This window comes from Gouania willdenowi, chromosome 22, assembly GCF_900634775.1.
Source record: "Gouania willdenowi chromosome 22, fGouWil2.1, whole genome shotgun sequence".
NCBI classification, from domain to species: domain Eukaryota; kingdom Metazoa; phylum Chordata; class Actinopteri; order Blenniiformes; family Gobiesocidae; genus Gouania; species Gouania willdenowi.
This window is the reverse complement of record NC_041065.1, coordinates 24,638,714-24,652,688: the sequence shown is the minus strand read 5'-3', so window position 1 is coordinate 24,652,688 and position 13,975 is coordinate 24,638,714. Positions and strand designations below refer to the sequence as shown.

At 38.7% G+C, this 13,975-nt stretch overlaps 1 protein-coding gene across 1 annotated transcript in view; it reads right to left on the bottom strand.

The window, feature by feature from the left end:
* Positions 1–6,165: 6,165 nt before the first annotated feature.
* The window catches only part of LOC114456343 (RAS guanyl-releasing protein 1-like), a 29,300-nt gene continuing 21,490 nt past the window's right edge, over positions 6,166–13,975 (bottom strand). The window contains exons 11-17 of the mRNA XM_028438040.1: positions 13,387–13,491; positions 11,755–11,864; positions 10,131–10,275; positions 9,977–10,013; positions 9,544–9,675; positions 7,023–7,348; positions 6,166–6,937 (exon numbers count right to left, since the gene is read on the bottom strand). Of these exons, the coding sequence (XP_028293841.1) occupies positions 6,803–6,937; positions 7,023–7,348; positions 9,544–9,675; positions 9,977–10,013; positions 10,131–10,275; positions 11,755–11,864; positions 13,387–13,491 (990 nt within the window). The 3' untranslated portion in view covers positions 6,166–6,802. The remainder of the gene's footprint in view (positions 6,938–7,022; positions 7,349–9,543; positions 9,676–9,976; positions 10,014–10,130; positions 10,276–11,754; positions 11,865–13,386; positions 13,492–13,975) is intronic.

The window sequence follows — 13,975 nt, the reverse complement described above, 5'->3', positions numbered from 1 at the left end:
GACGTCATCAACCAGTCGACGTCGACTCAACTAGTATGCACATATAGTCGACCTTTAAAATTATAAAGTTGTTCAACCCCTAGGCATAGTCTACCTGGGGGCCAAATTTCACGTTTGTTTGCCCAAACACACAATTTTCCAAATATTTCACCTATCTGCAGTACTGTTGTTAAAGCAAGCATTCTGAGTGATTTTTGGGGTTAGAAATGTAGGCTACCTGCTGTTCAAACCTGGCTGGGTTCATTTGGAACTGCTCAGCTTTTCTAAGCACTTTCCACAGGGGGAAACTTGTCCTCTCCTCCTCACTGCTGCAGCCGTGCTTCACTTCACATCACTTCACTTGTCTTGATGTTAGTGACGAGCTGTTCAGGTAAGTTCTGCAGACTGTCATGGGCATTCTAATCACAGCGGGAGAAAAAAGCTGCATTCTTACACTCTCAACTCTCGTCTCCTCATCTTTTGTTACCGCCTGCCTTCTCTTTTTTTCAGGCTTATTCTAAAATCTGGTTTTGCAGTCTTTGTCTTGTTTAATGGCATACAGCCATTAGTTTTTATTATTATTGCACATTCAAGACAAAAAAAAAAAATACTTCAAGAATATGATTATTTTGGGAAGAGGGAAAAAGACCCCCCCCCCCAAAAAAAAAATGCAATTTCAGTTTCAACTCAATAGGTAAACATAAAACATCGTGCAACCTATCTTTAGCTGTCATCAGCTGTAACAGGGAAATCCAGAAGTATGAAGCAACTTTTCAGCCAATCAGAGATCATTTTACAGAGTGCTCCATGAGCTGTTTCGGGGTGTTACTATTCGCCGCACGACTAAAGTCGATGCGCGTTCACGTCCTCCGTACTAAAGTGCAATGGCCGACATTACAGAATGGTTACATAGCAAAGCAAGAGGAAAAAGGAAGACTAATGTGGTGAACCAACAGTCCAAACTAGGCTCAAACATAACCACGAACCTCTGTGACGCAGCGCAGTCAGCCCCACATACTGGTTTTAGAGGGAAAGCAAAAACAGACAGGATAAATCATGTGTAAACCTAAGAGAAGCATATCCAAGGTGAAGAATATGCACAATTAATATGCAGTCTGGATGCACGAGTGGAGTGGGTCTGACCGGCAGCAGGGATCACTGCCTAATACTTGAAAAATACTTGAAAAATATAATATTCTAAATTTTGAACATTTTAGAAAATTTAAACTGGCTTGTTCGATTAATAAGATTCCGCATGGACTCTCTCCACCATCCTTGAATTAATTCATTAAGTTCAAATCTAGTACAAGTAGTAGAGTGACTATAGCCTCCACCAGAGGCAACTGTGTTGTACCTTATAGACGCACAGCGTTTAGTCAACAACAGGTGCTATCAGTGAAAGGGACCAAGGTTTGCAACAGCATCCCAGCGGACATCAGAGACTGTACCACACTCATAGTATTTAAAACAAAACTTAAAGGTTGGCTTAAGGGGAACCAGACATGTGACCACTATCCTTGTGTTTTATGTCTCAAGTCTAATTGTGTGGATGATCCGTGTGATATTTTTTTTGTCTTTATTGTTGTACATTGGTCTTTGTATTTTCTTGATCTGCCAAGGACTACAGATGGAAAGTAGCCATTGGCTAATTCTGGCATATTTACATTGTTCCTTTGAATGAATGAATAAATAAATAAGTAAATATGCTCATAATATCTACAAGCAGTCCAAAAGGAACACCAAGGTTTCAACCAGATGCTGGACACAGATGTTACCGTCGTGCCTCACACATCAGTCCTATCTGTCGCAGAAGAAACCACTGAGGGTGAGCAGATGGTTTGGATATTTTTTCCTAGATGGTCTACCAGAATGACAGCAAGCCAGTTTGAAACCTAAAATAACATTTCTATTTGAACCAACTGCTCTCTAATCCCACCCAAAGTCAACGTTGTGTTCATCGGTTTCAGCGCAATTATAACTGAAGCTGCTTCTCTTCTCTACAAACCCATTGCTCTCGTCCAAAGAACACCTTGAGGAGCAATAACCGGGAGGGAAAATCAATCGTAAATCATTTTGACAGCTGCACTGGTGAAACGTGTATGAACATAAATCTCACATTACTCCACCGACATGTAACCCAATGCTGGATTCTGTTTCCTTTTTCTCCTGGTGCACATTAAAAAAATAAAAAATCTGTAATAAGCCGCAGGGACACAACACACACACACACACACATACAAACAGAATATCCTAAACAAATGCTGTGTTTTTTCTGCAATTGTGTTTTTCTGTCACGTGCCAAAAATACATCCCAGTGCCAAACCATTGTTTGGCATCCCAGTGGAAAAAATAATAATATGCCACTCTACTGAATACCTGCAGGATATGAGTTTCTCTACCCTTGCATTGTTTTGAGTGTGTGTGAGAGAGTGAGAGAGACTTTTATTGTGTGGAAGACAGAGTGAGAAAGGTAAGCTGGCATTACCTTGTGGGTACTTGCACAGTCAACAATGTAGTCCAGCCCACACATTCATTGCTAAGGATCAGCGTTCCACTTCCCCCTCTCCTCTCCTCTCCTCTCCTCTCCTCTCCATCACGCCTTTTAGGAACTGATCACTATGCTTGGTAGAAAAGAAAAAGCTTTAGAAAAGCTGAAAAAGGGACACAGCAGAATGATTTTGCTTCTCTTTACAGCTCCTCTCACGTTTCCCCTCCTCCACTGTCATCAAGGTTAATTAAAAATCTCACAAGAGCCTCATTTTTTTTTTTTTTTTAGCCTGCTTCAGAGTATTCCTCTCTCTGTTCTTCCACCAGGGTCCTTTGGCTATCATTAGAACTTAATGAACTCTGTTTGAAAACCAGGGGATTCAGAAGACTTGAGTCTGACCATAAGTGTTGCTGCTACCCTGCAGGTAAGCTTTTTTTGGTGGTTTAAATGAGCCACTGGCATGTTGTGTTTAATGTTCTTGTTCCTGATGTCCTGCTCCTGCTATCATCAGAGGGATGTAATGGGTTGTTCCACATTTCCCCCTAATTCGTTTTGCAGTGTGTTCATTAGACTTAGCTGATTTTGTAAACTTCTGAGTGCTGCACAATGGCCTAATTTTCTGCAAGTACTCAGATGATTTATGACCCAGACATCATTCTGTGTGTCTGTTGTAATTAAGGTGAGTTTTCAAGTGTTGATTTGTGCAAGCACTGCAATAGGAGAGTGGAAGCACGCTCTATCTCACGTGTCAAACTTAAAGCTGCAGTTTGTAAATTTTTTTGCCATCATTTGGTCAAAAATTCATAATCATTTTTGAGTATATTGTAATCCTCTTCTCCTGGCATGTAAATGAGCTTTAAAAATCCAGGAACATGACACTGCACTTCAGCCAATCAGAGATATTTTTTACCAACAGGGCAATCCATGAGCTGTTTTGGGTGTTATTATTGGCTGCTTGAGCTGCTTGTCAAAAGTCTATGCGCGTTCACGATCTGAGAGTACAGAAAGTGCAATAGCAGATTTTCCAGCAGAAGTCTCTAACGTGGCTTTTGACACAGCGGTTACACAGCAAAGCAAGAGGAAAAACGCACAGAGGTGAGCGGGAGAAACAGACTGACTCAGTATGTGGGGGACTGCGTGCAATCTGCTTTCAGTCCATGCGCAGTCTGCCCCACATACCGAGTCAGAGAGAGAAAGTGATAACAGATGGGATAAATCGCTTGTAAACCAAAGAGAAACATTATCCATTTCAAAGAACTCAATTTTCTTGAAATTATTTCACATCATTTCCACAAAATCAATGAAATTTTAAAGAGAAAATCCTGCAGGGATCTGTCACTTGTTGCTTGCTTATTGTGCGCCTTACATATTTTATGTATGATTTATAAATTGTGTAAAGTACAAACTTGGGGACATTAATGTTGAAATTGCTAATTTCCTCACCTGAAATCTGCAGCCGTTTGACACCCCTGCTCTATCTGCTTAAAAAAAAAACTTCTATCTAACCTTAATTTATAATAACCAATTACACTTTAAGTTCTGTCTTTGGCTTGTGCATGGGTTTTACTCTTCACATTTATCTTTGTAATGACAAATCAGCACATGCAGCAGAAGCATGCATTTCTTCCTGTCACATTCACTTGCCCAGCCACGATATTGGAAATGATTCAACATTAGTGTGCCTTACTCCCCAGCAGCTGGGTGTCACATTTAAATGGAAGTAAATTAGCTGTCATTGAAGTTTAGCTCAGAAGCTCCTGCTTTGCCTCAGAAGCTTCTCCTGTTACACCCAGTGTGCAAAACCCAACACAAGACAACACAGTTCAATCAGTCCTGAAAAAACAAACACATTCAAATGGCTTCTTTTTAGCAAAGTGTTACATTTGTAGAATTAGCACTTAGCAATTGGCTAATATGTTCTGTGGCTTCATCACTTGAAGGATGAAGGAGATTAGCACAGAAACAGAACATCAACAGCATGACAAGCCTCTCAAAATATAATCAATATAAGGTTCAATGACATGACACCTAAATATTCTGTCCAACTGCATTTCTTTGAGTTTAAAAAAAAAAATTAATTAAAATATGAGTAAATCAGTTTATATGAGCTCACTTTTGATTGATGGATTTTTTTTCTTCCTTTCTTTTTTAAATATGACTTACTAAATTACTTCTGTAGTTTATTCTGCTATTCAAAGTGTCAAATTATCATGTGACTGTGTGGCTATGACGGGTGTTTTGAAAAAACCTTTAAAATTAAACTAAATTCATTAAAATGTATTTTTTTTGCCCTATTTTAGTTATATTATAGTCCAGTATAATATTTCAAAGCATTTCTATATTTATTTTAATCATATATTTCATGCAAAACTTGCCCGATGATGCCCATTTTATAAAATATCATGCGGTGAAATCCTTAAATGTATAAACACGTTATATTTGATACAAAATAAGCAAATAGAGAAACACCTTGAAAGCTTTGAAAATCTAAGGCTGATCGTCACGAGACACCGATGACCCCTGGTGGCAATACAAAAGAGGTGCACGAGAATATTTCATATAAAATATACATAATTTATTGGAACAATACTGAGAGGAGAACCTTTGACACCACTGAAATGGCACTGTGTGTTATTACGAACACTATTAGGACAGCTCGATTCTCTCGCGTTCACAGTAGGACATGGCCACAGCGGATCACACAACAAAAGAGAGGGAAAAATATCACAAGGTTAAAAAAAACAAATTAGTACAAAGAAAACACAGGTATAGATGAAAAGATAAATAACCCAGTGAAAGCACTACTATACTGCACAGAATGCTCAGGTTTGTCCTTCTTTAGGCGAGATACAGTGTAGTGCTTTGAACAATAAATATTAGCAGGAGCAATAATAACACATTGTGGAGCTTTGTAATGAAAGCAACTACTGGAGGAAAATATCAGCCTCCAATTCAGCTTATGCAACTAACAGTAACAACAGAAACACATTTACTCACTCATCAGATATGGTTTAAAATCAGCTGCAGAGGATTTTCTTATGAAACATCTTTTGTATCTAAACTCATTAGTGGACGGTAAAGTAATTAAAAGAAACTTTAATCCAGTGGTTCTCAACCTTTTCAGCCAACGACCCCCAAAATAAAGGTGCCAGAAATCGGGAACCCCCAATGAACATTCAAGAACAGTCATGTGGAGACAGGGCCATCTATAAGGGGGAATAAAGGGGAGAGCTTTTTGGGGCAAATGCATAAAGTCAGCAAAATTATGGCCCATTGTTCTATGAATCTGTGATAACCACATTTATTTATCCTTATTATTTGCGCCATAGTATATAGTCATCATAAAGATGTAAATCCTTGTTTCAATCAGAAATAAAATGGGTTAAAAGTGACTGAAAAAATGGAGAAAGGTAATGAAATCAAATTTTAAAAACCAGAGAAATTGCAAATGTGGCCAAAAACAAAGAAGAAAAAGTGGTAAAAAGGGTTCAAAGTGTCAATATTGGCTTAAAATGGCAGAAATTGAGGTAGAGGGGTTAGGGTAATGTAATTTAAAAAGTAGGAACAATAAAATTAAACTGGCAAATAATGAGCATGACCGTAAATGTGGTTAAATTGGCAAAAAATGTGCAGAAAAGGCTTTGACATTTGTTGGAGAAGTGGTAGAAATGGAAATAATGTAGCAAAAATGCATTAAAAGAAAAAAATATGGCAAGAAAAAGTGATGAAAATAGCTTCAAATGTGGCAAGTTTGGTGTAGTTACAGTAAAAGGGTAAAAAATAAGCAAAAACGGGCTCAAATTGTTAAAAAAATATTCCTTGCTTCTTGAAGGCATCCGGCGACCCACTCCCATTGTCTCGCGATCCCAAAGTTGAGAACCCCTGCTTTAATCTACTGCACTCCAGTGTCCCATCAGTGTCCTACATACTTTTACCTTCAGCTGTTCATTCAACGTCTACACCTTCTTGTCTTACTTAGGATTTCCATTGAAGCGAGCTGAATTGTTTTTGGACTGACTTGGACAAAGCCTTTGTCTCCTAAGGGAGAACATAACATGTAAAACCTGTACATACCTTTCATTGAAACAAGAAAAGAAAAATCAAATAAAAAATGAATATTAAATTAATTCAAAGTGGTGGAGCCGTGTCTTCCTCCTTAGCTAAGATATTAATACCTGCTTTACAATCCAGCTTCAGTGCACTTACTTATCCAACGTTCATTCACCTTCTTCATCCCACTTTGGGAACCTCTGTGTCCCTCCATGAAATACTTCAAGGTTTTGTGACCAACTAAGATATTTTTCTTTACAAGCTGCCTCTGGTGTGTGAGTGACTCTATGAAGAGGAGTCCTCCTCTACAGGGTGGAGCGCGTGCCTCCTCAGCAGCGTCTTCAGCACCTCCACCTCACGCTCGGCTTCTTTCAGTTTTCTCGACAGTGTCTCGTTGGCTTTCCTCAGCCTCAGGTTGTCCTGTGGAGGAGATGGTGGTTAATAACAGGCTGCAGGTTGATGTGTTTGGGAATCCATTCACTGCTTCAGCCTTCACGGTACTCACGGACTCTGTTGACTCATAGCTGGGTTCACTGTTCAACTCTGACTCTTTAGATCTCTGAAGGATTGACGTTCTGTTCTCCCACTTGGCACAGGGTCGCTGTTTTCTCTGTGGCAGTGGGCTGGGACACGAAGGGAGGGAGGGAGTTACTGGGACTAAGAGAGAAGGCTGAAGTCGACCAGCTTCCACACTGATGGAGGACAGCTGGGGTCCATCAGTCTGGGTCCCACACTGAACTCTGCCTGGTCTCGACCGTGAGGCGACTGGAGAGTCATGGGTCCAGTCTTTGCACTCACCCAAAGGGTGAGGGAACGGGCATTCTTCGGAACCTAAAAAAAACAATGATTTGGGTGAATTTTTTTCCGTCCTTCAAATGTGTAACTCAGCGCTTTGAGATTACTTTGTTGTAATTTGCGCTATATAAATATAAAGTTGAATTGAATTGAAGACAAGGTGACACTTTCATAAAAACGTTTATCCACATTTGTCAAATGCACGAGCTACGGTACTTTCATCCAAGAGAACACAGCCTTTGCCACGTGCCAAATACATCTTTGCCAGATATTTGCAGTTATCTGGATCAGTGATCCTGATCATTCTACTATGATCAATCACCGTTTAAAGGCTTGGAATAAATGTCTATTGTCAGTATTAATGATACAATTGGTCCAAATGTATGGACACAATCATTTTTTGGGAAGAATTGCAATGAAATACATAATCTGGATCTGATCCAGATGAAACTCCGTGGGGTAATTGAGGAACCAACCTGGCCAAAGATCAGTCAATTGCACTCTAAGATATGAATTTTTAAAATGTCACCAATGATGTGAGATATGGATTTTTTTTTTTTTTTTTTCTGAAACTGATCCAGAATCAGTATATTGATCCAGATCCCCACCAAAATATAATGGAATCTTTCATGACATAAGATCTATCTTTGGTTAAACTTTTGTCAAAATCAGTTAAGTAGTTTTGACGTAATCCTGCTAACAAACCAAAAAACTAATGCCTGTGAAAATATGACCTCTTTGGTAGAGCTAATAAAGGCAAAGTGGCTTCAGACACAGTAATGAAACAAATGTGATAAAACACACACACACACACACACACACACACACACACACACAGTCCTTACTCTCCGAAATCATATATCAGAAAAGCATGATTGATTTGATTGACTGGATCTATTGATCATGATGGAATAGGCAGCAGTGCATCAAGACCACAACATTGTAAACATGTGACTATATAGCAGTGCAATACAAAGTGTGTGGCTCGCCCCCTGGTGGAAATTGGAGATATGAGCGGTGGGGCGTGACAAAAAGGAAGACGTCTAAAAGTGTAAAAACAGCGAAACAGTAAACAAACTTTTAATATCTGACTTAAAAAATTATTCTCTTTTTATTCTCTTTTTAGCACAGATTGCAATGTTTCGATGCATCTGATCAGTTTAAATTAGTTTTTGATTTATGATGAAATATGATGTTACTTGTTCCCTGGTCTTTCATGAAATTTAAAAACATGTTATTTGTCAGGATTATTTGGGGGGCAATGGGCGCAGGTGGGGCTTTAAAATCCACCTTCGATCAAAGTAGGAAAAACCCCAAAAAGTTTGTGAACTCATGCTTTATAGTGACGTATATTTCTAAGCAGAGTTCTAAGCAGCACTACTGCCCATGTTTAGACACAGAAACAAACACAAAGTCAATACAAAGAGTCAATTGGAAATCACAAACAAATGCATCACAATAACAGTGAGGAGAACATGCAAACTTTACACAAAATGACAAGAGTGAGAACCCAGAGCTCTCTATCTAAGAATTAGCATTAGTAAACTCTGTAAAATACTGAAGCTGAATGCTGTCACAGTGGATTATTATGGGAGTGACTTATGTTGTAAAATAAGGAGGATCAGAATGAAATAGTATAATTCACTCTAGAACAGTGTTGTTCAACCTTGGGGTCGTGATCCCATGTGGGGTCACCTGAAATTTAAATGGGGTCACCTGGAATGTGCTAAAAATAAATACTGAATTGGTAAATTATTTCTTTCAAAATGTAAACACAACACGATTTTATGAAAACTATATTCTCTACTTTTACTTTCTCAAATATGAATCTAGTTGAAATAAAATGCAGTATGAAAAAAACAAGAAAAGAGAAAAAGTAAAAAAAAAAAGAAGAAAAAAAAAACAGTATACAAATATCTGAGCTTGTGTATCTTGTCACTTTGTGCACGAATCCTGGCTGCTCTGTATTTCTTACACAGTGTCACAAACATGATCAAAATCTAACTCTAGAAAGAAAAGAATACCACTACCCTAGAAGCAAAATGTATAGCATGAATACAGGAAATGACTGAAACCTCAGCAAACTGAAGCATCTTGCTTCTAGAATAAATAGAATACTTTCTGCCAGCAGAGGGCAGACATATCAAGTGTAACCATTGGGACGCAGTAATGACATGTAATGCTGTAATGAGTAGAAATGTTTCAAAAATTGTGAACAAACCCCTACTCACCCTCTGACATTGCCATGGCAACAGGCGTGGAGCTTGGCGTCGGGCTGTCCACGCTGTTGGTCATTTTGCTGTTCTTTTTGCACTCAAATGCCACCTGGTCTTTGCACAGCTTATGACAGTTCATCCCGCAATCTGCACAAAAAAAAAAAAAAAAAAATAGACACCACATGAGTGTAGGGACCAAGTGACTTCTTACCACTTTTCTTTGAACACTCGTTCTGCACATGCAACTCTCAGATCTTTGCAAGCTTACAGTCAAAGTAAAAACCAATGGTTGGTTGAGAGAGGAGGAAGACGGCAGCTTTAGGTTTGCTGCAGGTTTTACTTGCAAAATGCAACCGACAAAAGGCACACTTGTTTTTAACCCTACATTATATTTGCTAGATAACTAATGTCCGAGTCAAATGCAACAAATGGAAAGTGTATTAATTACCCCTGCATCTGTAGCCTTGCTTGATCACACCCCACAACTGTGTGGAAAAAAAAACCACAAATAAAAAAGCACATTATGCAACAAGCGGAGGTAAAAATGTCTTTAGGTTAAGTTGAGTTTCATAAAAGGAAAAGGAAGTGTTTAATTGACTTACAAATCCTGAGCAATTGTCACAAAAGGTGGGTTTCATGTATGTGGTCTCCTGGAAGTTGTGGACGAAGCCAAGGCCAAGTTTAGAGCAGATGACACTGGCTCGCAGGAAATAGGCTGTTATCTCTTCTCTGTTGATTAGGCCCTCCCTGGTCACAATAACACAAGATTAACTTCTTCAGCTGAAGAAGTTCAGTCTGCCAACAAAGATGATGGTGAACTTCTACAGCTCCATCATCCAGTCCATCCTCTGCTCCTCCATCACCATCTGGTACGCTGCAGCTACGGCCAAGGACAAGGCCAGACTGCAGCGTATCATCCACTCTGCAGAGAAGGTCATCGGCTGCAATCTGCCCTCCCTCCAGGACCTGTACGCCTCCAGGATTTTGAGGCGTGCAGGAAAGATTGTGGCCGACCCCTCCCACCCCGGTCATAAACTGTTTCAATCTCTCCCTTCTGGTAGGAGGTTTCGGTCCATCAGGACCAGAACCTCCAGACACAAAAACAGCTTCTTTCCCTCTGCCACCATCCACATGAACACACCCCAAGTCACCCACTGAACCCCCCCCCCCCCCCCCCCACCCGATCACCACCTCCGCCAGCTTGATACCTGCTGCACTGTATATATATATTTATATTTATCCTATTTATCATTTATTCTCTATCTATCCTTTATTTATCCCTCATCCTTTATATTTATCATTATTATTATTATTATTGTTGCTGGGTTGTTCTTTGTTGTGTTGTTTTTATTTCTTTTGTTTCTTTTTGTTGCTTGTTTTGTGCACCAACCACCAAGTCAAATTCCTTGTACTGTCCTCAAAACTGTACATGGCAAATAAAACATTTCTGATTCTGATTCTGATTCTGATTATTGTGTGCTCCAAATTAAAAAACATCAAAAAGTACATTTTCTTCCAGTTTAAAGCTAGGGTAGGCGATTTTCTCCAGATAAACTTTTTAGGTTTTTGGTTGAAATCGTCGTTATGTCCGGACAGAAATTAAGATCTTGTGTACTCTGAAAAAGGAATGAAGAAAATCTGTCAACTGTAGCAGCTTTAAACCTGTAAAAACTTCAACCAATGGAAAAAAACAAACCTTTTTTTTTTTTAACCAACCACGTCTACTTGTCTCTGTGCTCGTTCTCGACCCCTCACATGCACGAGCGCACACTGAAAGCATGTCACCGCTGACAGAGTTAAAACAGAGTTTTTGGTCATGTTTTTTAACATATATAATGGTAAAGTTTTTTGTTTACTTACTGCTGAATGAGACAACAGAGTTTCTACACAATACAAGCAATGAACTGAGCTCCTCTTCTGCAGCAGCTGTGCGCATGCATGTGAGTGAGACAGAGCACAGAGGGGAGGGGCGAGGGGGGTAAAGGCGGAGCCATTGGTGAAGCTACATTCAAAATCATGCTAGCTTTTGAAAATCGCCTACCCTGCCTTTAATGTTGAATTTCATTCATAATGTCTGAACTACATTTTCATTGATTGCTCAGTGGTAGCTATTTGATGCTTCCTGTGGGCTCTTCATCGCAGTTCACCACTTTTGTTTTCTCTTCTGCAAATTAATTCAGTCATGAACTTAAAGTGATTGTGTGTGTGACCCCGCCAGAAACTCACTTCTCTTTATCCATGACGCAGAAGGAGAAGGGGAAGCTAGCAGCAATTTTCTCAAAGTCCTCTTGTGAAACAAAACCTTTCCCGTCGTGATCGTAGTTTTTGAACACCGACTGGACAAAAGATCAAACAAAAGGTGATTGTTGTTTTGAAGAAAACAGACAACGTCTGCATATACAGTACACACAGATCAGACATATCAATAGGTCAAGTTGTAGAGTAGAAGAAAGTCATTATTAAATATATTAATTTGAAACTTGAATTTTACATTTACAAATAGAATACAGGTAACCCTAAACTGCTGGTATAACTACAGAAATGTGTACCAAATATGATCAAATGTGGGAGTTATGACAAAATTAAGTGACAATGTATTTATTTAAGTCATTGCATAATGTCAAAAAATATCCTGCAGCTATTAGTATTGAGAGAATAGTTAGTTCCTTTTATTTATTTACAAATGATCGTATTTAATGACTGTAGGCAAAGATGGGCAGTTTTTATCACAGCGAGCGGCGCAACAATGTGATTGAAACATCTGTGGGGTTTGTTTGGTTGTTGTCATGTTGTGAATTTTTTTAATCATTTCATGTATTGTTGTTGTGGTTTTACGTGTTTTTTTTCTAATAAATTTGTGTATTTCGTTGTCATTTGTTGAGTCAATTGTGTATTTCTGGGCAAGTTTGATTGTTTTTGTTGTTATTTTGTGCATTCGTAAAGTAATGTATAGTTTGTTTTTGGTATCCATTTGAACATTTTTGTTTCAGTTTTGAGTATTTTTACAGTCAATTTTTGGATTCTTGTTTCTTATTCTTTATGAATATTCTCTGTCTTGTTTTGCCGATTCATTATCCACCTAATTGGCTGGAGGAAATGTGGCCAATTAGCAATAAATTGCAATGCACTGTAACTTCTGATTATTTTTGTAATCATTTCTGTCTTCCTGGTCCCCATGAATAAAAGGATACAAGAATTCCATGCAGAACATTTCTCAAACCATTGCTCTACTTTTCCAGCTGATGGGGAATTCTGGTTTCATCCACAGGATGTAAACAAAGGCAGGACTAATATCAAACCAGGTCAAATCCTTCTACTGTTGTGTGTGCGTGTGTGTGTGTGTGTTGTGGTCCATTTCTAACATTCACCTTCCCAACATGGATCCAGATTGGGCAATCTGTGTGTCTAAGCCCATGAAACTATAGACAGAAAAACTGTAATGTAATTTACAGTGCTTTTTGTTTTCTTCTTTTCTTCTTTTATTTAGTTTTTTTAGTGAAACCAATGCTATTTTCTAATGGAGCTCAACTGTACATTTTACATATGTAGGTTAGTCTATGCTACCCATGTGTTTCAATGAGCCTGAACCAGTCATGACCCAGTTACAGATCGACTGTTGTTCCTTCCTTGGACCGGTTTTTCAAATTAGGTTAAAACGTGTTGCCACAAGTAATGACTCGACAATTCAATGACTCACTGTAAAGTTACTCACAGGGATGCATTCAGGCGTGCATCAACACATTAAGAGAACAATATGCATGGATGTCAAATTAAACTGCTAAACACCAGTTTCTACTCACAGTAATGTGACTTAGCAGCTTCAATACAATACAAATGATCAAAAACAAAAGCACTTACATCAACCATTCTCTGCACGTGTTTGCTGATGGTTCGAGGATCTGGTTTAGGAGCCACTCCTGAGACCCAGTCCACACACACTGGAGGTCTAGAGGGGGTGGCTGGCTGATAGAAGGGAAAATAAACAGAATAAGTCATTAAAATAAGCCTGAGATGACAGTTTTGCATGTATGAGTAAATGTGCACATTCATGTCTATTTTACTAAGCTTATCTTAAAAACAACAGATTACCTATAATGGCTGCACCAATGTTTATTCTCTAAATGCTGTTACAAGTTATTGGTAATAGATATTATTAAATAAAATATTCTGATTTTGATCAGACCCACAAAACCCTTTTGCATAGTTTAGCTTAAGCTTTAAGGCAACTACCTCAAGCTTCATCTGTTCACGTTGCAAAGACAATTGCTTGACTGCACTGTACTGTACCATATCTAGCAAGTCCTCCAGTGAATTAATATAGCAGGGATGTGCATTACCATGAATCTGACGATACCATTCACAATACGATATATCCTGATACTAAACAATACAATATCATTTGCAATATCAACAATTACAAATTCCACAAGTTCAAGACGGTATGAAA